Source organism: Leptosomus discolor, chromosome 7, assembly GCF_034619465.1.
Source record: "Leptosomus discolor isolate bLepDis1 chromosome 7, bLepDis1.hap2, whole genome shotgun sequence".
NCBI classification, from domain to species: domain Eukaryota; kingdom Metazoa; phylum Chordata; class Aves; order Leptosomiformes; family Leptosomidae; genus Leptosomus; species Leptosomus discolor.
Genome location: NC_141397.1, coordinates 40867030 through 40893259, shown reverse-complemented (window position 1 = coordinate 40893259; position 26230 = coordinate 40867030). Strand labels below are relative to the sequence as shown.

General features: G+C 40.4%; 1 protein-coding gene across 1 annotated transcript in view; it reads left to right on the top strand.

Moving 5' to 3' along the window:
- Nucleotides 1–1595: 1595 nt before the first annotated feature.
- The window catches only part of ARHGEF4 (Rho guanine nucleotide exchange factor 4), a 100760-nt gene continuing 76125 nt past the window's right edge, over nt 1596–26230 (top strand). Inside the window, exon 1 of the mRNA XM_086467638.1 lies at nt 1596–1782. Coding sequence (XP_086323764.1) covers nt 1596–1782 — 187 coding nt within the window. The remainder of the gene's footprint in view (nt 1783–26230) is intronic.

The following is a 26230-nucleotide window of genomic DNA, read 5'->3' as shown; positions in this document are numbered from 1 at the left end:
CTACATTTGGAAGATAACTGAAGGAATTTTTTTTGTTATGGGCCACTGTAGGAATGTTATTTTTGCTGCTACTGCAGAGACATTTCTTGTAAAGAACAGCTGAAATATTTAAGGGCTCAAAATGTTTCAGCATTGTTGGGTGCTTTGTAGTAACCTTCAGTGATGGAGGGCAAAGTTTTTTTCCTTTAGGAAACGCTCAGTAAAACAACAGCCTTACTGAAATAAAATAACCCTGCTATTGCACAGAGACTGAGGCAAAGTTAAAGGGGTGTCTCTGTCAGAGCAGGCTGTGACAGCTATATAATCATGTGGCCTTATTTACTTTGGAGAGAATTACCTTGCACAGAAATAGTAAAACAAGCATTTCCAATTCTTGTGTGAAATTGGGCTCCTAGTTTTGGGTTTAGGTGCCTAGACACATGTTCACTTTGGAAATGGTAGGAGCAGTTTGATATTTCCTGGCATGCTCCTTTGTGTCCTACCTATGGGTGTCTGTCACCCTCCCACCTGTGCTAGTGGACCTGAGCTCCTCATTTACTGCTGTCCAAACCCCTAGTTACAGAGTCTCACCTGCCTGACTTTGAGCTGACCTGGATAATCTCACACTGAAGGAATCTAGTTCTGGTCTTACACTTATACTGGTTTTCTGTTGTACATGGTACAAACCATTTGGCTACTCTTAAATTATTTAGATAGTTTGACAAATCTGCCATTGTAAAGCAGGTGTTTTAGAAGAGTGGCAGTCCGGGAATGTCCTTTTTCCTAAAACCTCTGTGGTGTCTCAAAGCTGCTGTTAAACAGTACAGGTATTTCTGCATTCTCAGGAAACTAGTGTTCTTTCAGAATCCTTTTTATAGGGACACACTGAATCACATGTCAGGTAATGAGAGTACAAAACTTTCTAATTAAAAAGTAGTTAGTGATGCTGTTTCACTTGGGACTGAGGTCTCTTACAAAGACCACACACTGAAATGGGGACCATTCCAGGTCTACAGTCTGGGAGTGGATGTTAAATGATTTTTCAAAGCTCCCAGCTGCAACCTCCCCAAATCTCAATCTGTGTTTTTCTGGCTTTGATTTCATTCTGAATTCTTTTTCTGAGGAGTTACAAAAATAGTTATTTAATAGCAGCAGCCGCAGCCAGTTCTAAACATGATTAGCTTATATGTTAAGTCCTTTCTGAGTTCTCAGGGGAAGCAGATAACACAAGGTCTCTCTCACTTGGGCATTTTTAAAATGCATTAAATTCTACTATTCCCACTTATTTATTTTTAATCTAACAGTTCTGCTAAATTAGGAGGAAAGATCTCTGTCCTACCCTTGCTTTTTTTAATGTCTTGAAATCAGCTTTAATAAAAATCATCTGCTAGAAGCTGCAGCTGAGAGCAGTTGAGCTGCCACTGAGGGAACCTCCTTAGTGGACCCCTATGATGTCAGGATGCATCGAGACAAGCAGAGAGGAGGATAGGAATCCGGTTCAGTCCTCAGACAGCACTGCCAGGTACCACTGCCCTGGGAGCAGCTGCTACAGAGAGCTTTGCCTGTTTCCTCCCCCAGCATAGCAGAGCCCCTGGCTCTCCCTCTTACCTGCCTGCATGAGGACCCAGCAGTGCCCCAGTGAGTCCAGTGGGGCACACAGTGGAGAAAACTGCAATAGCAGTGGAAGCTCTGGGCTCTCACCGGGTTCAGATTCAGACAGCAGTGGGGTGGTGTGTGGTGGTGGTGGGATGAGAGGTGTGCTGTCCAGATACTGGAGCTTGGAGAGTCTTCACTCTGCCACAGGTAAGGGACTCTTTTCATTTCTTTTTTTTTCTTTTTTTAAATTTTTTTTTAAAAAAAAATCCTGCTCTGTGATATTGCACTGACCTTGAGAAACCAAATCAAACCTGCTAGAAGAAGTATATAGTTTCAAAATACAGTATCTTAGTCATAAAAAAATAACCAAAATATTCAGTGTTTGCTCGTTGTACCCCCTGCAGACTTACAGCTAAACCATAATGATGTAGACCCTTAATATACCTCTTAAGTTAGGAGGCAAGAAATAGGTTCTTAATGGCTTTGGAAACAGTGCTTAGGCTTCTACTTGATTAAAGCTGTCCTTTTCTTTCAGAACAGCATTTCTTATTTTAGCTTAATTGCATAGAGCCCAGTGTTAGATCTGACGTTGCTCTGTGTAAATTCCAGTGTGTAGAGTATTGGTGTCTTTAGAAAATGTCCCGACGAGGTGCTGTGCAGCAGACAAGGGCTAGGTAGGTTTGCACTGCTGTGTACTGAAAGGGGGAAAGGCAGTTCCCAGAGCCAGCTGCTCAAGTTTGGTTTCTGTTTTCCTGTCCTTCGTTTAGTTCCTCTTTGAACCGGAGATTTTGGAGGCATGTTCATATAGCCTGGATCTGTTCTGGCTTAACCTGCCTGGATCTGGCATTCTAGATTTTAATCACTGATGTGCATATTTAGGGTTTGGATGTTTGAACCACAAGCATGGGAAAGAAGCTTTCTCCTTCCCAACTGATACTAGTAAAAGAAGCTAGCAGTAATTTTAATGGCTAGCTATTGCTGGGCTGTTCAGTTTATTTTTTGACTTGCTTTTAGAGAGAGTTTTAGTAGAGCTGCAGCAAATTACTTCCTCTCAGATAAATTCCGACAAGTGCCTTCAAGGCCACCAGTGACTGCCATTTCCTTAGTAAAAATACTTGGTGCCACCAGCTAGAGGCAAGGTTTGGGAAGAATTTTAGGTGTAGTTCTGTGTAATCTTTAGTTGCGTATACTTTTAATTATTGAAAGGTCTTGTAATTCCATTGACTACTGAAGATTTGGGGCTGTTTAATAAAATCTCCGTTGCTGCCCTGGAGTCCTTTGCTGAAACGAGAGTAACTGTACTATCTCTGGGGAAAGGACTACAGCAGGTTGGCCAGCCTATCTGACTTTCCAGCCCATACACCAGACCTTCTAGGTGGCTGAGAAACACTAAACACCTACAGTATGTCCTGAGAGTCCAGGGGCAGGAAAAAAGGTTCAGGGTGAGATCAGTCCATTGGCGCTCTGTTTTGGGGAAGGATCTGTGTTGCCAATGAAAGGGCATGCAATTCTGCATCTCAGTAGCATCTGCTAGCTCATTTTCTCCTGTAACTGGGAATAATTCCCAGCATAGCTCTGACATTGGCGTAAAGTAACCCTAGCACAGGATCCTTTTTCAAACTACTACTCAGTCGTGTATGGGGCAATAGTGGTAGTTCGGTGCCCTCTGTCTTGGAGGATTTGCTGTCAGCTGTCCTCCATGGATGCATTCTTGGGCTTAATCGGGTCAGTTGGTACAAATGACACACGGTGACATAAAAGAAGTAAGGTTGATAGCAAAGGCAAACTTTGAAGCTAAGTCTTTTTCTAAATGCTCTTTCATTTCCACAATATTCTTGTTCCAAAGGCTGTGAGGCATAGTGTCATTTTGTGGATGCTGCATGCATTTAGCAGGAAATGCAGAGATGAGAGGAAATAGAATACAATAGAAAATGGTATGGAGACAGACTGAGGACAGGGAGAAACCAAATTAAGTTTCATAGTTACAGTATTGATATATCAATACAATAATAAAAGCAAACTACTGCACTTCAGGCTCCTTGCTGCCTCAGAATACTATGGTTGGTAAGTGTCTTCTCACATGCAAAAGATATTTGAGCAGTTTGCCTCTAACTGCTAATAAATTTCAGGTCAGAATTAGGATTAAACCTTAAAGCAATGCATCTCAAAACAATTTATTTTTCTTTGATTCTGCTCTATCAGTATTCTTCTTTGGATTAACCTAAGGCAGCTGTGGTAGGAGAACTGCTTCTTGCCATCAATGCCAGCTGGCTATTAGAGGAGTGACACAGGGTTTCTTTAAAGCATGTGCTAAATAACATTTTGGAATGGTAAAATTTAATACACTGCTTAAAACAAACAAACAAAACCAGCAGGAGCAATAGCAGCTGTCAGTGCATAAGAGTAGTGGTAGCTAGAATGCATGGCAATGTTCTCACATTGAAGGAGCAAGGAATCTCCAGCATCTTGGCATGTGTCACATCAAGAAGTTGGGGGGGAAAAAGTACAAACTCTGTGGAAATACTATGAACTGCTCAATGGTGTGGTTTTTTAAAAAAAAAAACAACAACGAAACAAAACAAAAAACCAAAACAAACAAACAAAAAAGCGCAAACAAACAACAAAAAACCCCACAACCCACGGGCTGGAAGATGAGTCAGACTCTTTCTCTGTTTTAAAGGGATTCTGCATTTCCAGTAGTGGCCTTAAGGCTGGATAGGTGGACTTGGTGGACTAGGTTTTGCTTTTCATCTCGCAGTGTGCACATAAACTTGTCTATAGGGATCTTCATACTGAGTCTGTTGCTGTTTAAGACTTCAGAGAAGATTAGAAAGAAACCAGATTTAGATGACTGAAAAGTGGAGGTGAAAGATCTTCAGTACAATTGGAATGCAACTGTTTGAGTTTCTCTTTCACATAATTTAGATTTCAAGAGAGTGAAAAGACAAATGTGTGTGTATGTATGTTTATACATGTATATACATGACGTGATTTCAGAAATACAAATTGACATGCCCTACGTATAAAAGATGGATAGAGGTTTCCCAGGTTCACAAGAGGAAAAATCTGTCTTCAGTTAATAATCTTCCTCTGCAATCGGTAATGAAGTATTATTCTTTTGGTTTGGAGTTGACTTTCTTGTAATATATTGATCAAGAGGGGAAGTTAAATGTGATACACAACTGAAAGAGAAAAAACCCATTGTTACAGCACAAACTTCTGTGCCAATGCCATTTGAAAAAACTATGTGAAAAACATAATTCAGACTTGTGTGAAGTGAAAAATTTTGCTGTTTTTTAATACCAGTCCATGGCATTTTTAGTCTAAATGTCAATATACATTACAGTACGTGAGTGGGGCCTTTTCCCTGAGACTAAATATAAAAATGAAAAGTGGGAATGCTTTGCAGTTCTACCAGGCTCTCCATTTGAGGATGCCAGAGGACTTCATAAGCATCAATAACCCTCACAGAGGGCATGAGAGGCTTTCAAAGTTTCATTTAGGATAGCAAAAGAGGTGTGTATGGTTTGATACTTGGATAGTAGCCCTGCTATTTTTAAATAGCTAGGAGCAATTTCCAGATGTTTCGCTGGTGCAGTACTCCAGTGAGAAAATGACTGGGAGCTGGGGTTGCTCAGCAATTCTGAAAATCAGCCCTTAAGTATCTCAGCTGAACAAAAAGATGTGAGGCATCCAAGTTAAAGGTCAGTTGTGACAGTACTCCAGCAAGTGATTCAATGGCACTATGGGCACTCTAACCCTGGTTTCCTAGGAGACTTTGTATCCCAGGCTCATGCTGCCTATATCCCATTCATCACTGTTGTATAGCTCTACTGAAAAGTTTGTTTCCTTTAGAACATTTTGAGATTCAAGCTTGTGAGTAGCACTCTCTGCTTTTCCAGCTCCTTTGTTGCAGGTCCAATCCCGACCTCATTAATACTTCTGTTTATTCTTTTGCTTGTCCAATTCGGGAAGGGCTAGAAGAGCAAAGAAAGACAGGGACAAAGGGGGAATTGCAACTTGGTGGACTAGCGGTTGCCATAGTTTCCCAGAGAGCCTCTGTGTATTTGTGCATATGTAGCAATTTAATTGTACAGACTATACTTCAATGCTCCTGTGCACAGTTTTCTGGCTCCTAATATGCAGATATGTTCATCTACTAGCCTTGGGAATAAGGCCTTTAAACAAACAAGAATAGAGTATGGATGGGGAGTTATTTTTCTTCATCCAGAGCTTAAAAAAAAAAAAAAAAGCAGGTGTTTGGGGGTTTTTTAGAAAGGTTTTTTCAAGTCATTCACTTTATTACTGTGCCTGATGAGGGAGCCAGTAATAGAGCTGTGGCAAATACTTTGCATCTTTCTTGTTTGGCGAGAGATTTTATTTTGAGCTCCTTTTTCCTTTTTCTTCCCCTAGCCCTGCCTTTTTGGTACTGATGTCTCAGCTGTGTTCATGGACTGCAACGCATAATTCCACTGACCCTTCTTTCTCTAGGGTCACATAGTCAGCAGGAGTTAGAGGTCACACAATGGGAGATTGATTTAAGATTCAAAGTGTTTCAGGATGCTTCCAAAGGAGAACAGGGGCAGCGGAAAAGTTAGTGCCTCAAATCATACACTACAGCATGTTGATGTTATGTTTCATCCTTGACTCAGCAAATTGTGAGCTAGGATGTTTCAGCTGGGTTCATTGATTGTGTTGTAACCTGTCTTATATGTTTCCCCTCCTCCCTATATATTTCCTGTGTCACCTGCCAGAATAACTTCCACTCATCTTCTGAACAATTAATCAATTAATTAAAAAAAATTAATACAACAATCCATGCTAAATTACCTCTGATTTTTCTCCCTGTGTGGATTCATTTGTCATGGTGACTGATACAGCTCGGTACACCTAAGGGAGATCCTGAACTTTCCATGAAGAATTAAAAGATTAACTTCTCTTGGCTGAACTAATCAGCTGCCCTAAAACTTAAGTAAAGATTTCTTGTTTGAAAATACATCTTCCAAATAATGCATTGAGTGTTGCTGAGCTGTGACTTAGCATGATACTTAAATAGTGAGGACATCTATATTAATAATGGTTGAGTTCATTCTGGTGCATGCAACCTTAGTGAATGCTAAGTGTATCTAAACTTAGCCACCGAACACATTTAGTACACTTACAGAAGTGTTTTTTCAGTGCAAAATGTCCTCTAGCATCATGCTTTTCCATAAAAAGGAATATAAAATAGTGTTAATATAGGTAGAAAAAAGTCTAATCATGTTTCTCTACCTCTGGTTCTGCTGCAATTAGTTTTTGTAAGTTCAGCCATTTTGTAGTTCTAATTAGATTTTAATGTATGAGGGGCAGGGGGGGTTAGTTGGATTTCCCTTAAGATTTTATGGTTTTTTTAAAGGAGTAAATGCTTGTTCTCATCATGTCCCTCTGAGGCACAGATTATCACCTGTACCTACCGAGAGATAAATGTTCTCACCTTTGCTGAAGCTGTGTTTGCAGAGGGGAAGAAGGGACATCTTTGGGAGCACTGCCTGTGACACTTCCCCAGGTGTACACCATTTTCATTCTTTTCCTTCTCTGCTTTCAAAATAAATCCCATGAAGAACATTTAGGTTGTGATTACTATTCCCTTTGCTGAGGAATTTGACATCTTCTAAGGCTGTACTTCCTCAAAGATTCTGTTGCTTTTAGAGGAGCGTTTCAGACCAATGCTTCTTTTGTGTATGTCCATGCTTCAGTTGCTGCTATTTTTCTAGAGGGAAGTGAAATGGCTTTAAGCCACCTGATCTGGATAGTACCAGCATCACAGCTCTTGCAGCAGGAAACTTGCATGGTCCAAGACAGTAAATCAAAGAGGGAATAAGGTGGTACCATGAAGCCTACCTGACCCTTCCATGCTCTACCTTTGGGTAGACATGCAAAGGCTTGTAGTAACTGTTGAATGTGCCTGTTCATTTGGGCTACCTGGACCTACTTCATGCAGGTCCAGGAAAAAAAGCAATGAAAAAATAGGCTATAGTGTGTGCTGGCAAATGGTATATATGCCCAATGCTTAAGAATGTGTGTAATTGTTGCCTACGGATGACGAAACTTCACTGTTACTGCTTCACAGTTAGTTAGGTTAAATAATATAGGTAACAATCATACCTTTACTCTGCCATGGGGATGTATCCTTTAACTTGCTTACTAAGCTTGCCCGTAACTAAGCTTATTCCCTAATAAGATCTTGTTCTCCAATTCATCTGAATCATGAGAAGTATCTTTGAAGGATCAGAGCGATATAGCCCTTTTCTGAGGGCTGGTCGTTTTATGTGGAAGTTTCTAATTTAATTAGAATCCTGCCTCGTCTCAAAATCCTTCGTAGTCTGAAGTTTGTGACTAACTCGTTCAGTAGTTTGTTAAAAGTGCTAGGAGCAAGCTGGGTGCACTGCACTGCACAGGATACTGTTCTGAGCAAGACCAAAGTCTGAAGGTGGGCTGTCTTGGTGAGTACTGAATGCCTTCAGTGGCCTTGCCATTCAAACACAGCTGCTGTTAAAAGTGGTGTGTCTGCAAGTGAAAGCAAGCCTTTAGCTTAGATGTAAACTGATAGGGCTGTAGTTTGCACCTGGTTAACTGTCTTGGATTACATTGGGTGAACATAGAAGTGTGGGCAGCTGCCACTACAAATATACTTCAGGGTATATTTGCCTAAACAGGTATAGAGTTTTGCTGTTGTTATTCTCAATCTCTTCTGATCGAGGAGCCTGAGGTCCCCCGTACTATGAAGTTGTCTCATAGTAACATTTTTTTGCCATGGAGTACTGACAAATATTAATTGCTCTGCTAGAGTAATTGGGCCATTTCCAATTTGTGCTGTATTCCAAGAAGCACTTATGGAAGCTCTGGTGCATCAGCCCCATGTGCAGGCCGATTTCTGTATGCTGTGGCCTCCCAGCATGATGTAGGCTGGCAAGTTGCAGTAGAACAGGAGGCAATTCGTGTATCAAAGGTAACCGAGTACGCAAAAAAATAAAATTCATATCAGTTGTTTTGAATGTTCTTCTTGTCCTTACACTGTTGAATTCTCTTTCTATCTCATAGTTGAGTGTGTGTGTATATATACATTTGTTCACTGGTTAAGCTTAGACAATTCCACATGCTTATTATCAAAACTCTGTGAGGTTTCTCAAAACCAAGCATTTCTAGATTTGGGCTGTAAATTTTTTTCTCTTCTGATGGATAAAGATAAGGTTTCTTTCAAAACCATTCTTAAGGGATCTAATAAATACCTAAATAATAATTTGAAATACATTTCAGATGTAGTGTTAAGATACTTGGTATTATCCTGTAGTATTGGAAGGCAAACTACATGTGAGTATTTATAAAATAACTTGAAAAAGAAGTTTTTATGTCAGGAACATCAGGAAAATGCAGAGCTTCGATTTGTTTTGGTTTTTAAATCAAAAAACATTTGATGTGAAACATTACAGTGATGTTATAAGACTAGCAGAAGTTTATTTCTACATGGGAGTGAAATAGCAAGAGTTTCCCTTTTGGGTAATGGAAATAGTTTCCATGAGGTAGTTTTGAATTAGTCTCCTTTTTTATTGAAGTCTGTCCTTAAAAAGGTAGGCAAAAAAGTGCTAGTAGGCCCAATATCTGTGCCAAATGATCTGTTTTAATGAGTAGGGTTAAGCTATGTATACTCTCCCTCTGCTAATGAGATCTTTCCATGCCAGGTGTAAAAAGCCCTCAGCTAAGCATGAACCAAGATCACTACTCAACTGCATATGCAGAAGGACTTGCTTGGCATTTAGAAACTGCAGTTCATAGATTCTTTTAAGAAGAAAAGGAAGACTACAAACACTAATTGGACATGGCTTCCTGGTCTTGGAGCTGTCATTGAGGTTATTCCTTGCAGTCATCTTTAGAAAAATCAAGGCATATACAAGTTTGGAGGAGGAAAAGCTGTCTACACAATTACTGATTTTTTTAAAAAAAAGAACAGAGCTGATTGGAAACTAAAGGTTCAGCTGTAGCAATAATACACAGCATGCAGTTAGAATAGGTCTCATCTGCTGAACAGGCAGACCCCAAGGGCTGCTGGTGCTTCTGTTGCTGTCTCTGAGGTAAGTTACCATTGTATTCTGTTACACTGCATTGTCTGGACACAGCGCGGCTGTAAGGCTGAAGAGAATGACACAAGTCAGCAGTCCTGTTCAGTGCTGTGTGCTGAAGTGGTCCATTCAGAGTTCATCTGAAAAATATATGCCTGTGGTGTTCAGACCTGACCTCAGTTTCAGCTGTGAAGTGTTTGCAATTGGAAGAATAGAGCAGGATACTGAAGGCAGGAGTATGGTCCCAGCGTAAGGTACTCTGAGCTCCAACCCATGCTGTTTTCTAGTCCTACAGCAGGAAAAACTGCTCATGTGGTTCTTGTGCAGATTTTGTTGTATAGATGTATTAAAAGTGTCTCAGTTTCTGACGATACAGTGACCTGGAAAAGAAAATAATAGTATGAATTCTGGAGCTTTTGTTTGAAGCTCTGAGTAGCTTCTCAGTTGGCTCAGCTCCTGCTGACTCGACTGGTGCTCTGGCAGGAGGGCACTCTCCCTGAGCAGAGCTGCATGTCAGCTTGAGGTCACTGATGGTACATCCTGCTCAAGGCTAAAACTTACCTTGCATACCTGAAAGAAGCTTTGACAATAAACCTTTTGAGAGAGTTTATTATGAAAACACAGCATTACTAATACCCTGATGTGGATCAATTTGAAATGTGGCATTCTTATCAGCCTTAAAAGCCTGAATAAATTAAAAATATGCAGAAACCATCTGTACTGAAACTTGTTGATTGGATATGTCAGCTGTCTTTAGAGAGAACAAAATCATTTATTTTGGGGCTATTTTCGGTCCCAGTTCTGAGCTTCACCACAGTCTCTTTACTGCTGTAAATCTAGGGGCTGGCACTCCTATTTCATGTTGGCTTAGTGTCAGTACTCTCCATAGGCTGAATTCTGGGGGGTTGGTCAGGCTTTCTGTTATGCATCTATGGTCACAGTTTGTGGTATAATGCTCACCTACGTTCATGCTGCTTTTTCTGGGTCACATGAGAGCATGCACTAGACAGCTGGGACTTCCACTTGGCCCCCGAGTACCACTTGACCATCATCTCTAAGCCACTAGATGAAGCCTCCAAAGGGATTGTATGCAGGATAGCTTATGCATCTTTTAGGCAGTCACTTGTGATGGTCTGCTCTAGATAACTCCCCTGTATGGAGAACTTAGCTTTCTGAAGTAAAACAATATACTTCCAAGGGTAAGACAAAGAAATGTCACTGTTTTTCAAGCCTGTGACCTGACACTTGAACAGAATTATTTAAAATTCCACTGAATTAATAATGGCCAGGTAATTAGTTTTGACTCATTTAAATCATTCTTGATGTCTCTGAAATCATAACTGTAGATGAGTGTGAGCACTGCTGGGTCAATTCCTGAAAGACTGTTTGGCTAAATACAAGAGGTTTTCTTCTGAATGAAGATGAGGAGTGCAGCCTGGCATTCTGCCTTCCTCTCAGGCGCTGCCTTTCCTTTTCTCAATTTTCATTTCTGAGAAAGGCATCTTGCTTGCAAAGATTTTTCCAGTTGCAATAAAAATAACAGATGAGGAAGACTTCTGTTTTTTATGGGAATGTATTGCAAATACAGGGAAGAGGAGGCTCATTCTGTCCATTTGTTAGAGCACATCATGTATTCTTACAGTTTATGCTTCTATTAAGGCATTCACTGATATGCGGTGGCACCAGTGCTTTAACTTTGCAGCTGACTGTGACCCAGTTCCTTTATCATACTGAGGAAAGAAGGGGCAGTTCAGCAAGTTCTCAGTGCTCAGAAGAAAAAAATGAGTCTTGGCTAAGTGCAAACTGTATGCAGATAAGGGCAGAAGTAATTTCTTCCAGTTACTTCCCAGCCTTTACATACAACAAAAGTTTTCAATGGCACCTTGACTTGTGTGGTTCACTCTACTGGCTGGACTATTGATCCTTTTCTCTGATCAGGCAGCAGTGGAGGTGGAACCTTACTCCTGCACCACTATACTTCTCAAGTAGACTAACTTGTATGATTGATACTGATTTTCTTTAATCAATCTTTAAAAAATCTTTAATCTTGTTTTTGGAGTCCTGGAGAACCACTCTGCAGTGGGCTGCTCCTGAAAACTTTAGCTACTGTAGAAAATTCTAGTTTTGCTTCAGGGCTTCTAAAGCAGGTATTCCTTCCATCCTGAATCTCAGAATGGTTTAGACACGTCTGGAGACTGTCTGGTCCCATCCACATACTCAAAATTGGGTCACCTCATGTGGGGCTCATCGAGTTTTGAATATCTCCAGGAATGAAGGCTCCATAACCTCTCTGGGCAACCTGTTCCAGGCTCTGAACACCCTTACAGTAAAAAAATTTTTGTGTTTGAATAGAATTTACCGTGTTTCAGTTTGTATCCATTTCTTCTTTTCCTTGTATTGGCCATCACTAAGCAGAGTCTGGCTCCGTCTTCTGCACCCCATCTCAGCAGGTATGTTATACACATTGTTAAGATCCCTCTGAGCCTTCTCTTCTCCAGGCTGAACAATCCCAGCTCACTCAGCCTCTCCATGTATGTCAGGTGCTCCAATACCTTAATCGTGTCTGGCCTTTTGCTGGACCTACTCCAGTACATCCATATTTCCTTGCAGTCTCATTTACATTGGTTGACACCTGATTCCTGGATGAGTTTAATATGCTGGAGTTTTTTGAGTACTAACCATCCTTCTCCCTGTGGGTAGCACAGCAAATGGTATCACATCTGAAGATTTTATCTGTCAAGTGCCTTCTTTGGCAAAGAAGGTGGCAAAGATGCAATTTTCTGAAAAGAAAGCAGAAGCAAATCTTTCCTGCCTTGATCCTGAGAGGCAGGGTTCACTGACTGTTGGATCACTGCAGACCTCATAAGTTGCTTCCTATTGATCAGGTGAGCACACAGTTGGAGAGGAAGTTTTGTGGAGACAAGACAGGCTGGAGTTGCTTAATTGCAGCAGATCTTGTAGTTGATGATGCATTGGTGACACATGCCTGTACAGACAGTGTTTGGTGCCTAAAACTTTGGAGTACTGTTTGATTCTTCTAGGCTATGAATTTCATGGTGTTGAGTATTTTTGTTTGGGGGAGGGGGGTTTGTGGTATCTTGCTGCATGTTTCTAAGCATGCCAGTGGGAAGTGGGAGAGTTAACATCTGGTCAGTGCTGGTTTTGCTTTTCTGAGAGTTATGGCAGATACAAGCTGTATCATGGCCTCAGGCATATGCTAGGCCAGACTTTGGTGTGCTTGTGAAAGGAATCTGGTTGCACAAATAATTTATGCAAACATGAAGCCTTGTCTGAAGTACCTCTAGAAAGCACTGCAGCTACGTGCTCTTCGATCAAGCCTTCTATGTTGTTTCAGTACTATATACACTGAGACTCATTCAGCCTCTCTATAGCACTCAGTAAGTAACAAGTCATGACACAGAAGGGACCTACCATGTTGAACACAACAGTCTACCGTTTCACTGCTGCAGTACTGTGATGATTAGTCCCAGAAACCTATGAGAGGCCAGTGTGCTTGTTAGAATGAGCACTTGTGAATAAATTCCATGGATAACCCAGTTTAAATACAGCATTCCTTGGCTGTGAATGTCTTCCCTTGTCACCTAGTCTGCGGTGCACAAAGGATGTCGATTTAGCAATTGTTCTTATGCAATTTAAAGCATTACAGTTAAAACAGGGCTTTCTTCTGTAAACGCTGATCCAGACTACCTGCTTCTTCTCAAAGTGCCTGAAGTAGCAAGGCTTCAGGAGGCTCTTGGGGGAGATTCTGGAAGTAGATAGAAATACTGAGGGAAAATGGGATTTGGCAATTACTAATTCTGTGTCCTCTTCATGGCCGGCAGGAGCATTAGCTTTGTTCCTGCTCTGTTTTCCTCTCCTACGAAGCCTGAATATAAGGGACAAGCTTGTGTGGGTTGCTAAGCACTGTCTGTAAGATAATCAAAAGGAAAACAGAGCTGGGCCATAGATCAAAAACATTGCTTCAAGTACCCTACAAGGGCCATAGAAAGAGCTCTGACTCTCCTGCAGGTTGGAATTTCCTGGCTCCCTGTTTAGCACTGATCCAGGATCTCAAAGCCACATGATTGGGAGTGTCTTAGTGGATTTCCAGAGTTTAACAGTAGCTGTATGTACCTATTCACTATTTTAAATGAATTGGTGTTAAAAGCCCAAGCAATTCATGCATTGTCTAGCTCTAGTTGTTGTAGAATATTTACTACATAGGGGTCTGCAGTACAGCAAGAAGAGCAAGGTGCTCTTGTTTTGTCTTATAACATGCAGTGTATTGTGCCAAGGCAGCAGCGGGCAAGAAGGGCCTCAGGTCGGGTCTTGCACTGTAATGGGGTTTTGTCAATGGGTGATGCTGCTTGCAATACTCTACAGGAGGCCTTACTGCTGCATGAACCTCACTTGGCTATGAGAAGAAGGAAAACACTCTTGAGTCCTTCTGATGTGACTTAGGAAATTGTCTGTTCTTTGCTTCTGCCAGACTCTTCTACCTTCAAAGCAAAGTTGGTGAAATTAAATGATGTATAAGCCTCAGCTCTTTGAAAACGAGTGGGAAACTAAATTTAAACCTTCCTTCCTCAGCAATTAATGCTCAGCTGTTTGTACTGGAGAACTTAGGGTGAAGCTAGGAAGCTGGTTCCTCCCTTCCGCAGCAGGAGAAATCATGGGTGGCAGAAATGTTATCAACAACAGAGAGCACTAATGCCTCAAAGGGCCACCATTAATTCTTCTCAGAGTGTTTGCCCATGGCTATAAGGAAGGAACTGGGTTTAAATGCAGTGCAGCAGAATGCCCTCTAGTCTTGTGTTTCTTCCTTCTCTGTTGAAGCCAAAATGTCTATATTTGGCACATCCTAGGCTGTTGTCATGGAAATGCTTGTATTGACACATCCATAGCAGAGCAGCTTGTTCTGTACAGACAGATCAGAAGAACGGTGGGTGAGAAAGGAAGAGGACTGCTCTCAGCATTCAGCTTCATAATATGTGTTCTTCAGCTTCTTAGGTCCAGTTGGAAGGCATACAGCTCTTGAATTAATTGTTTTGAGCCAGTATTGAAAGTTATATAGATCAATACACAACATTTGGACTTTAACACAGAGCATTACTGAACATCATGCAAGATCGGATCCGCAGTTACAATAGCTGCCTCCTACATAGCTAGTATGCTACTGATTAGCACCACTGCAGGGCAGTAACATCTCTGCTCAATCCTTTTTACATTGTATTTCTAGTTCATGTGAGATCTTGCATGTTCCTACAAAAGGAAAATGCACCTACTATTCTGAACGTGGTAGGGAAAAACACACTTTGTGCTTTCCATTTGAACGCTGCAGCTGGAAATGTCAGGGACTGTAGCCAGATGTTTCCTCCTGAACACATGGAAAAGAGTAATATTTCAAGAGTTAATGAAGGTGAACTTAGAGGGTAGAAGTTAGTAATATTGGCAGATTTCATGCCTACTGTGCTTTCTGCTGCTGCCAGGCCACCTTGCACTTCCCTGAAAACAGGTCAGCAGCTGTGAGAAGGGGAAGGAATAGAAGAATAAATGTTGGGTCCATTTGCCTCATGACAGAGTATTTTCACAGCCTGTTGCTATAGGGAGCTTCTCAGCTTCACGCCAACAAGAGTCAGAAGATAAGAAACTTCAGAAGCAGTGAGGGAAGCGGCATCCTGTGTCTCAGAACTGAGCTCTACAGGGTTCTTTCTTCTTGTGCCTGGATCCGTGGGAGGAGTTCCTCCCCCTTCCTGTGCATCTTGAACACGGTGGGAGCATATTTCAATGCTTCTAATCAGATATTTGGAGGGTTTTTTTCTCTGTTAAACAGAGGCTGGTACATGCTTAGTAAAAGCCATGCTATTTCTAATGCAATCTGGTTATGTATCCATCATGATCCAAAAATCATCACAGACTGAAGATAATGATGGTCTTTTCCGGTTCCATGTCAGAAATCTTCACTTATCACGATGGCCCCTGCAGATTAGACAGAATGCAAGTAAAGGTATCTCATGTCTCTGCATGACAACTGTCCCACACACTCCAGATCCCCCTGTAAGAAGGTAGGGCAGGACTTATACAGAATTGACCCCTGCTGTGCTCCCAACCACTTTTAAGTGCTTTAACGGATTTAATCTTTTCAGATTTCAGAAATGTTTATTCATTAATCATCTTTCCAGGTTCTGTCATATATGAGCAAGCCATATTAGAGTCGTAAAAGATATTTGTAATTAGAGCTTCCCAAAGCCTAAGTTTTCAAATTTTGCATTGCATATTTGATTTAAGGAAAAAAAAAAGACGCTTTATTTTTTTGCTTAAGGTTTTGATGTTATAGTCTGTTTCCTGGTGCTTTTAGTGTGTGTGTGTGAAGAACCAGATTGGAAGGTTTTTCTGTTGGTGTAGAAATTTGCAAGATTAAGAACACCATTTTAATTTTTTAGCTGCTTATAACTGTGCCAGCTGTTCTGACTGAGAAAGCTTCTGCTTCCTTCAGGGTTCTGTGGCCTAGCACAAACTGGATGCCCTGTGAATACTGGCAGATTAGGGTTACGGAAGACATGCTGCTGCTGGTGTTCAAAAAAACATCAACAGCAGCAACCTGGAACTTCTGTTTGATAAAGCCAAATACTGAAAAATATTCTGTAAACTTGGCCTTTAATTGTAATGACAAGTGAATTGAAAGATGGTCAATATTTATTGTTAGATGCCATTATCTATTTATTATTAGATACCATTTATTAAATAAAGTGCATTTTAATTTCTTCTCCTCCTTTCTAGGAAGATAGTTCTCTTGATTAGTGAGAGCACATCTATATTGCTGCCCTGGGCACAGCTGATGAGAGCCTTGGATGGCTTTTGTCTGCAGGATGTGGTTATGGTTCAATAATGGAATGAACAAAATATGAAGTATAATCGGAACAAGTTCCCAAGCAGTTTTTCATGTTAGAAAACAGGGAAGACCTTAAGAAATGTTTTTATTTTAAAAGCCATTTTTATATACATTTCCTCAGAGCAAAGGGACTTTTGCAGATATTCCTAGTGTTATGAAGTAGTCTTTCCAGATCAGGGAACCTCATACAGGGAAGAAGGGCCAATTGGCTGCTTTCAGTTCATCTCTCTGGTGAACTCTTTCTTTTTGTAGCTCACAATAACAATATAGAACACCTTTGGTTTATGTTTTTTGCTTGGGACAACCTCTGCAGCGAATGTCAAGCAACTATTTTAAGTATGCTCACTGTTTTGGTAGCATGGCGGAAAAGGTGAAGAAATTGCTGGGAACTTGGATATATGTTCTGTTGAGCTGTACATTGGCTTTGGCAGAAAACGAAGGCAGTTTGCAAACTAATCTTTTTGTAAAGCTAATAAAGGTATAAAACTGCTGTCCTTATCTGGCGTCTTTCAGTGGAAGTAGATAGAAATCTCTCCTGACGCTGCAGTGGAAAATTTTATATAGTGCAGAAGCGGGAAATGCCAAATGCAAAAATGTCATCACCCCTATTGTAGGATGCAACTTGGCTAATACAGAAAGTCCAACTCTATTATTTAGCCACATGAGGCATTTGACACACAAACTTCTTTGCCCGGCCAAAACCTACTCAGTTATGCATTGCAACTCTCACCAGTTTCACACAGTGTTTTCACTCTGTTATCTGGTGTATCCAGTTTGCAGTATTTGATGGCTGAAGTTATGGTAGGCACTCTGAGAAACACTTTTATCAGCCAGAATTTAAGGGTTGGGAGGCCTGTTCAGGAGGAGCAATATAAAGCTTTGTAGTCTGATTCACATAGGTAACTAGTTATGGTTAAAATAGCCAAATGTTTTACTGTCTTGTTTTGTTGTAACCTCCCTGCACCCTGGCTTCTGAGTCATTAATTGATGTATTCTGTGGAGCCTGTGACTTGTGACATTAGTGAGAAAATGGGATTTGGTGGCTGGTAGGTGCTTCTGATTGAGAAGTTAGATGTGCAGAAGATGATAATAAAAATACTGAATGTATTGATGTTTTCAGGCAGGTGACCTCTTAGCTGTCCTTAGCATTTGTGAGTAACACATCCTGGATCTCTGTCAGTATCATGCTGTTCCCCTACGCTGTCCGTAGGGTCTACTTCTTCATTTGTGCACACACCTTTTCTGTTTGCATGGTCACTCATCTGTCTGCTTACTGTGGATTCGCAGGTTGCTACAGTTACTATGGATCCATCTGCAGTTCTTCTCAGATGTGCTGATTTCCTTTTCCTGTCATCTATATATGACTAGCTTCAATCAGCTCTCTTCTCCTTCCAAACTTTCTTCATTATCACTTTCCTCTTGTTGAACACCAATCTCGTGCTCCTATACAACCTGTCGTTTCAGTTTGGTTAGTTAAGGGTATGTGGGAAGAGACCCTTGAATTTTATTTGGGCTCTTTGAAAACTTTTGATATACAGACCTATTCTCTCTGTTCTCCAGACACCTCCACCTCTGTTGGAGGCACCTGAAACTCTTCATAGGTCATCCTGTCATAAACCTATCGCTTTACTACCTATGGCTTTGACTCCGCTTGCCTTTCAACGCTGTGCAACTGGCCTCTACTGCTGTAAACAGCATGAGGTTGTATCCTCTGCTGTCACATGTGTGTAGCTTCAGTTTCAGGTCTAGACAAACTATCAAGAGGGTAGAATTGAGATTTGCTAGCTGGAGGGCATCAGACTTGGTCAGTATAGAGGTGTTATGTGCTTGAAGTGGATCCAATCCTTGTGGTTTACAACTTCCAGAGTAACCTGTAGCTATCGCTAGCAGACTTCAATTAGCTTTTACTTTTCCAAATCTTAGAAGTGTGCCTGGAATTGAAATTTAGGCTTTCCGATGAGTCTTATTCTGCTTGTATTGCCATGAACTGAAATCACCTTGTGCAAGAAAGAATAGTAGGCAGCTGAGAAGGTGCTATCTTAAGGAAAGAGAAAGTTTCGAAAACAGTTGTGTAATATAAAGTGATGTGGAAAATTAAAAGCTGATTTACCTAAGAAGTTAGCTCTGACTCGCTAGATCTTGCTCTGCTCAACTCTTAAAACTATCTAAAACAGTGATTTTCACATCATGTGTCTCAGTTGCATTCTGAGATCCTCATGCTCTGGAATGTGATTCTGTGATTAGCTGCTCTTATATCTGATTAAATTATATTTTCTCCTTCAGCAGCTGAATACTGTTGTAGATAAGTAGCAATTATGATACATATGACACAAGTTAGGAGTTTCTTTTTTACCAGTACTCGCTTTCCTCTCTATGCAATAATACTTTGCATAATACTTTGCATAAAACTATTCATGATAGTCTTTGACATTTCACTTTGAATCTGATTTTAATGGTTTTGCCTTTATATAGACTTAACCCCATGAAGTAAAATCCATTTTCTTGTTTGATGTATGGACCTCCTGTTGCTGGCCTTCAAGGAAATGCATTTGAAATTAGTGACTTGCTCTGTGAACAGGTAATTAGCATGAGGTGTCAGAAAAATGAATTAGCTGCATTTGAGTGCTAAGAAATGAAGACTTCCTGTGGCATCAACAGGAAATACCAATGGTTTACAGTGGACAACTTTTAATGCAAATAGGCATGGATTAATTGGTTAGGGGTAGAGGAAGCAATTAATTGGAATGTAAAAAAAAAAAATAATCAAACATGCAGAAGAAAAGTTGGAAGTAGAGCACTTAGTGCTAGAGAGAAAAGTCGTTTGCAATATTAATTAACTATGCCTGTAGCATAGTTTTGGTCTGCATCCAGTGAAGAATTTTGTAATACATAGACTTGATGATCAATCAGCTTATTTGCAGTTAATGCTAATTTATGACTTAAAATAATCTTACTTCTGCTTTGTAGCAGTTGTTGCTTGCGAGACTGGATAAAGTAAGGACAAAGCAAGACAATCATGAGATTTGTGTAGTACAGCATGGGTTTTGTGACTGAGATTGGAATATGGCTCCATCAGTGGACCTTCCTGGTGAGTATCTTGTGCTTCATGTTGAGTGGACATGCTCACTGTCAGGCTGGCATAGCTGGTTGTATCCCCTCCTACAGACTCTCAGGCAGAGGCATTTAATCTCTGGCATTGCTCATGCAGAAAGGAATTCAAGGAGTGGTTGGCATCCACTTCACACTTGATGAGGCAATAAATACAGAAGCTAGCATACAGCTGTAAGTTCCTGAGGAGGACTGTGCTTTGTTTATATTTGTGCTATTTTTACATGTCAGACAAAGACTGTAACTAATTTCTAAAATGAAACATCCATTTATGGGTGGAATTAATAGAGGCTTGTTAGTTATAGCAGGAGAAGATATATTAATGCCCCAGGAATTCGTTTCTGCCCTTATGTCTCACATTCCTGGGCTGCATTTCCAAAGTTTGTGCATTCTCTCTCCAGCAGCAGTAGAGACTATAAGGTAGTGAGACATTTTGAGGCTTTTCTGTGTCTGAAAAGTGAAGGCTTTTAATGTTGTGTTTAATGTAATTTCCCCAAGATTTCCAATTAGCCCTTACAAATCAAGGAATTAGCTGATTGTTAGCCTTTTATGTTGGAACACTTGCCAGAGGAAGGACATAATTTAGCCCCTGGAGCCACAAGCCAGTGGATGGATATCTCGGTGCACTTTGTCTGGGTCACAAAGACCACCGCTTACCATGGAGAATCCTTTGATATTTCCTGGCAGCTGGCCATTCATGAAGGCCTCGAGCTAGATAGCTTAGAAACTCAGAGCATGGGAACTTGAGTGGAATTAAGTTGGATGAATCTGAGCCCTAATCCCTGTTTACCTGGATGTTCTCATCTGTGATTGAGCAGTATTAGTACATGCTAAAGCTGAGGTCTTGGTCATTAATGCTGAAAGAGTTTGTAGACACTATTATTTTCCATGCATGGGCTTCCAGAAGTTCTGTGCTATCTGAAGACCTATTACCAAAAGACTTTAGGTGCTCTCGATGGGGTGGAGGATCTCTGTGTTAGATTCAGTCTGTGCTGGAAGGAGTTTCTGTCACTCTTACTGGTTGTGTTTTGTGACCTTGGTTGGTGGGACATGTAAGCCCACCTAAGTTTGTGTAAAACTTCCCCTGACACTTACCATGAACAGCAGGACTGTAATTGCTTAGTGGAGCCTATGTTTGGAGTGAAATCTATTCCGTCTTTGATTAAGAGAATGTATGGAATACCTTGCCTTCTGTGTATACTAGCCACACATAGACATTTTTCTGGGAGACAAAGGATGGGCTGACTAGGCTTTGCCATGGAATGAGAGACAGATGGATAGAAAGTCCCTGTAAAGGGCACTCTGTCATTCTTAAATTGGCAACAGAACTTTTGTTGCAAATGGGATTTTTTTCGAACAAAGAACAACAATCTTTGGTGCCTCTTTTTACAGATGCTAGCTGAACTCTTGAATAATTCTGTGTAATTTTTCTTTCAGGGGAATAGGAATATTTAATGATGATGACTCTTACCTGAGGAACTGAATTTAGAGCATCTCTAAAATCTTAGCTTGACACCTAAAATGGAATACAGAAAAGGGCTATCATTCCTAAACCCATTGCAGAGATGGAAGAAACTGAAAGCATTAGCCTCCTAAACCAGTGTGACACTTTTTTCTATTTTATTAATGTTTACTTTAGAAATGAAGATGTACTTGCTCAGTTTGTTCACTTTCTGAGACTAATTTATGTTCTGAGTTCAGCAATGCTATTTTCCTTAGTGCTGTGGAATTTAGTTATACTAACAATGAAAGAAAAAGCCAGCGGGTTGATCTAGAGACAGACATGATTTATGGAAGGAGGAAACCCCGTGGGATATCTTATCACTCCAGTTTTCAGTAATAGAAGGAAGCTATTCAGCTCTTTTTGTCCAGATGTTATGGCAGATAGAACTCCAGAACTTTGGCTGCAACTGTTGCAGAAAACAAAGTTAATGTTTGGCACCTGGGAAGCTAATTTACTGCTTGGCTCTGAAAAATGAGAAGCCTGAGAATCTTTATGCAAAGTATATTTGGGAAGAAATTACTATAATGGAGTAAAAATTAGCTAGCTCAAAGCCTGAAATAAATGAATGCTTTCTAGAAAATATTACAGACCAAATTCATTGTTCAAAAATTTCAGGAGGTGTATTATAATTCCAAGGCTCTAACTTTGAGGAAATTTTATTACTGCATACAAAACCCATGTAACCCAAGGTTACAAATACCCTTCTGCTTTCTCCAGTCCTTTGAAGAAACTGATCACTACGAGAGCACTGAATTTTTTTTGTTACATGTTGTACTGTGACCTATGAAGAGTAAGGGCATAAGAACATGAGAAGTTCAGGACCCAGTCTGAACATCGCAGAGGGAGTTACTTTAAATTTAGAAATTGGACAAGCTGTGTAAACTTTTTCTGCATTTTTTGGTTTTGGTTATTTGGTAGGTTTGCTTGGATTGCACAAAAATTGTTCCAAGTTCTGTCGTGCTCCCATCTGTTCTTGGCTCTGGTTGACTACACTGGGAGCAGTGAAATGTGTAGTTAGATTCCACTTGTGCAGAACACATCACCACAGTAAGGTGAAGGATGGTTCTAAACTCAAATATCTTTCAATAAAAAGACAAAATTCTCCTATTTGTATTTTACCCAAGAGTCTCTGTCTTTATGCTTCAAACATACCTTAGTGCCGTGTTTCAGGGTAGAGGACAATGTATTGCTGTCTTCGGTCAGTGACCACCTAGTTTTTATTCCTGACAATGACAGCCAACTAGAAGAAGAAAGCGCTACACTTGATTTTAGGTTGATTGCATTTTACAATCACAGAGCATAACTGTAAAAATTCTGATACATCAGGGCATTATAACATTACCACTGACCAAAATTAACAGAAACCTGACCCGAACTAAGACTGGAAGAATTCAGTGCTTGTAACTGTGGTTTTACAGCAAGGTTTCAAACATGATTAAAAAAAGATACCTCCAGTGTTTGAGGCGGCAATAAAGATTTAGAATGTGATCATCAGTTGAGGGCACTAGTGGATTTCTTGGTGCGTATTATGTATTAATCAGCAACATATCACCTTCCCATGGCTGTATTAGGTCTGTAAAATTGAAAGGAAGGGAGAATATTGTCTTTAAATTAAAAAAGATAGGTCTGACCAAATGTGCTTACCAAGACCTTTCAGTAAGAATGATTCCTACTTTAACACCATACTTCCACTCTTAATTTAAAAATGGAACCCAAAGCTTTAAATAATCAGGCTACAAGGATGCAGCTCTTGCTCACAGGAAGAGCAAAAGCAGGTTTTTTTTGTTCTCTGTGACTAATACAGGGTCACAAAATTAGGTCTGGTATCATTTATGGAAAAACTCAGTTGGGTCAGCTTTTCAGGTATATAGGAAAATTTGCTTTAGCTATGTTATGCAGAGCATGCTCACTGTCTCAGCTTTATCCTCAGGAACAAACGTCCACATCGTGATAAACATGAATGGGGGTTTCTTGTTGTCAGGCTCTGGAGCAAGTTTGTCAATTTATCCCAAGAGGTTCCTTCCTAAATAGACTAGAGAACTGTGAGCTCCTGTAGACAGCTCAGATGGCCTCTGCCTTTGCTCTACCTGCTCTCCAAACAGATGATGAACGCTTCAAAGGATTTGGCAGCCTACTGATGTTTCTCAAGTGCTTACTTCCCATCAGTGCTGAAGGTGCTATTTGGGGATATGCCCTTGCTAACTTTGAAATGATCAACAGCAGGAACAGGAACTAATTCCTTTTACTGCTTAGTGTTCTGTATGTCTTCTCTGTGTCCACAGCTAGGCAGCATCCTGTTGGCTCTGTTTCATGTCTTGTCTTTTTCCTTTTCATCCAGGTCCACCCTCTTTCATTTTTAAGTATTTAGATTTTGATTTCTGAAAGAGAAAGAAAGGAATCTCTGATGAAAGATGTAGGCATGACCACTCCTTTAAGAAAGGAGAAAGAGAAAGTAAAGTACTCTGTAGCGTATTTGCTGAAGAACAGACTATTTGGTGGCACAAAATATTCATGCTTTTATTGTGAAGCAGAATGAAATTTTCAGTGGTCAGAGTTCAGACCCAAAGAAGTTGGCTGCAGCAATAGGCATCAGAAGCCCTGCTAAGAAAGTTGTTTGTTGGGTTTTTTTTTCCCCAGAGATTTTTCTACATGAACAAATTCAGTTTGCATAATGGAGTGAAGAATACCTCTTTTTTTAGCTGACCTCTTTTTGGCTTATCGGCTTCTTTTGCTGTCTAATAGCCAGAGACAAGCTCTATCTGAAATTCCCTCTGTTCTTTGCCCCTTTCATTCTCAGGCCACCTAGAAACCACTTGCTATTTGTGGATTAGTGCTGGCAAAAGGTTATCTGGGGAACTTGAGAGTAAGAGGGTTCATTTCAAGCTAATCTCAGGATCACTAGATCTGAATCCTGAGGTATACCTGTGTATTGTCTGAAACTAGCAAAATCCGTTCCCATATCCCAGGTAATATGTGGACAGTGGAAACAGTGTTGGCTATATAACCAAGATATTCTCAGATTTATAGCAATTCTACTTCAATTCTTGTGTAGAACCAGAATTTTTATTTTAGTATCAGTAGATGTACAAGAATGTGTGTTTCAGAAAGAAAACAACCAGCTATTGTAAGCGGGATTCTGATTCCTGCACTAATTCTTGAAGCCTTTAAGACTCACATCCAATCTCTTTAAAAAATGAGGGAGATGATGATAGAGCTATGTTGTAACCTCTTCTCAACTACTGTCCCCCACATACACATACACACACCCCCACCCCTGCCTTGATTTTTTTTAGTGAAGCAAAGAAACAGGGAGGAGGGAGAATATGGTATTTACAGCCGTATCTTATTTTCTGAACATTCTGTAAATGCTTAATTATGTTGCTTTATGCCATCAGAACAACTGGTGCTTCTCCTACATAAAGCTGGTTAATTGATCATGTTTGAGCCCGTTTGCCAAGACCAGTTGTTGGCACATTTCGGATGCACTGAAGAACGCTACATTGTCTGATCAGTGCTTGCTCAGTAGGCATGTTATTTAAAGATGCCATTAAATCTGGGAAGCAGCCTTTTACTGTAGTATTTTGCATGACATTGTAATTTACCTCTTGAGTCACTTATTACTTTATTTTTTTAGGATGTATGCCTTGGGCTCTTCTCTTTGACACTTTCAATCTACAGTGTTGATCTGCAGCCAGAATGTTTTCATCCTGTTCGGGGTGACTGGTAGTTCTTCTAGAGAGTTTCTTGAGAGAAAAGCATTTGAACCCAAGTTCAACACTGCATGTCTAAACCCAGGCACCTTCTGTGCCTTCTGCTCCAAGCTGGTCAGCAAGTACAGTGTAAATTTATATTGTACTTAGCATGTTTTTCTTTGGATTTACCAGTTGAGGTGACTCTGTAAGGTACAGAATTAGATATCAGAAAGATTTATACTGAGGTTTTGAGGTATTTTTATTACTCTGGAAATTACACATAGAATGTAGGTCATGATTTCACAGGGAAAAATGGGTCAAAAATCTTACTGAAATGGTGAGGGTCCCCTGGTACCGTAGGTATGCAGAACTGATATATCTTGTACGTGTTTAGTATACATGCCTATCATGGGATCTGCATCTCTCATCTGCAGAACGTGTGAGTAGATCTGGATTTATAAATGGAAGCACTAACCCTGTGCTGTCTGTATCCAACACACTTGATGGCCTTAGGGGAAGTCTGTGATGCACAAGGAATGTGGGTTTGCTGCCAAGTGTTATAAAATGTGGAGATGACAGCTCTGTTGTGAAGAGCGCAGTCTAGAAAGATGCACAGACATCTCTTACATGATGCTGGTGTCCTTCTGAGCAAAAAGATAACACAGACTAGGAAATTCTAGTAAAGATGTCTGAAGGGTTTTATTGTCTTAAATATAAACTTGTATCTTGCCTAAAAAAAGGGGGGGCAAATTTGGAGTGTTTGCATAATTTTCTTGTGGTTTCTTTCTGTCTTGATAACTGAGACTTTTTGCTCAGTGGCATTGTTGACTTTATCAAAAGTCTATTAACACGACGCATGAGTTTTATAGCTCCTATCCCTTACGTATGAGCACTCTTACCGTTTTTAGTCAGAAGTAATGTGTGGTTCTGACCACAGATCTAGTCAAATTGTTTAGGCTGTTAATCAGTAAAGTATTTTTGAGTCAGAATAGTTTAAACCAGTTTCACAGGCATCCTATTTCATCACCAAGTCTTGGCCAAATATCCATTACTATCATAGCCTCTGGTAAAGCCAGGACAATGTCCTTCTTTGCAAATTCTCCCTTACTAAAAAGAAAGAGAGCTTGATGCGTACGATGGGTTGACAGTGATAAATAAAATAGAGGGGTCTCACAAAACAGAGTGAGATCGCAGGTGGCTGTTGTAGGCTGTTCGCACCAGTGCTGACTTTCAGCTGAAACAGAGTTCTCAGAAACACAGGGGCTGAAATCATTCTGGTTTGTCTTGGAAGAGAGGTGCTGAGGAATAACTTTCGTGTCTATACAGATATGTGAACTTTGAGCACTGGATTTCTTAGTGATTA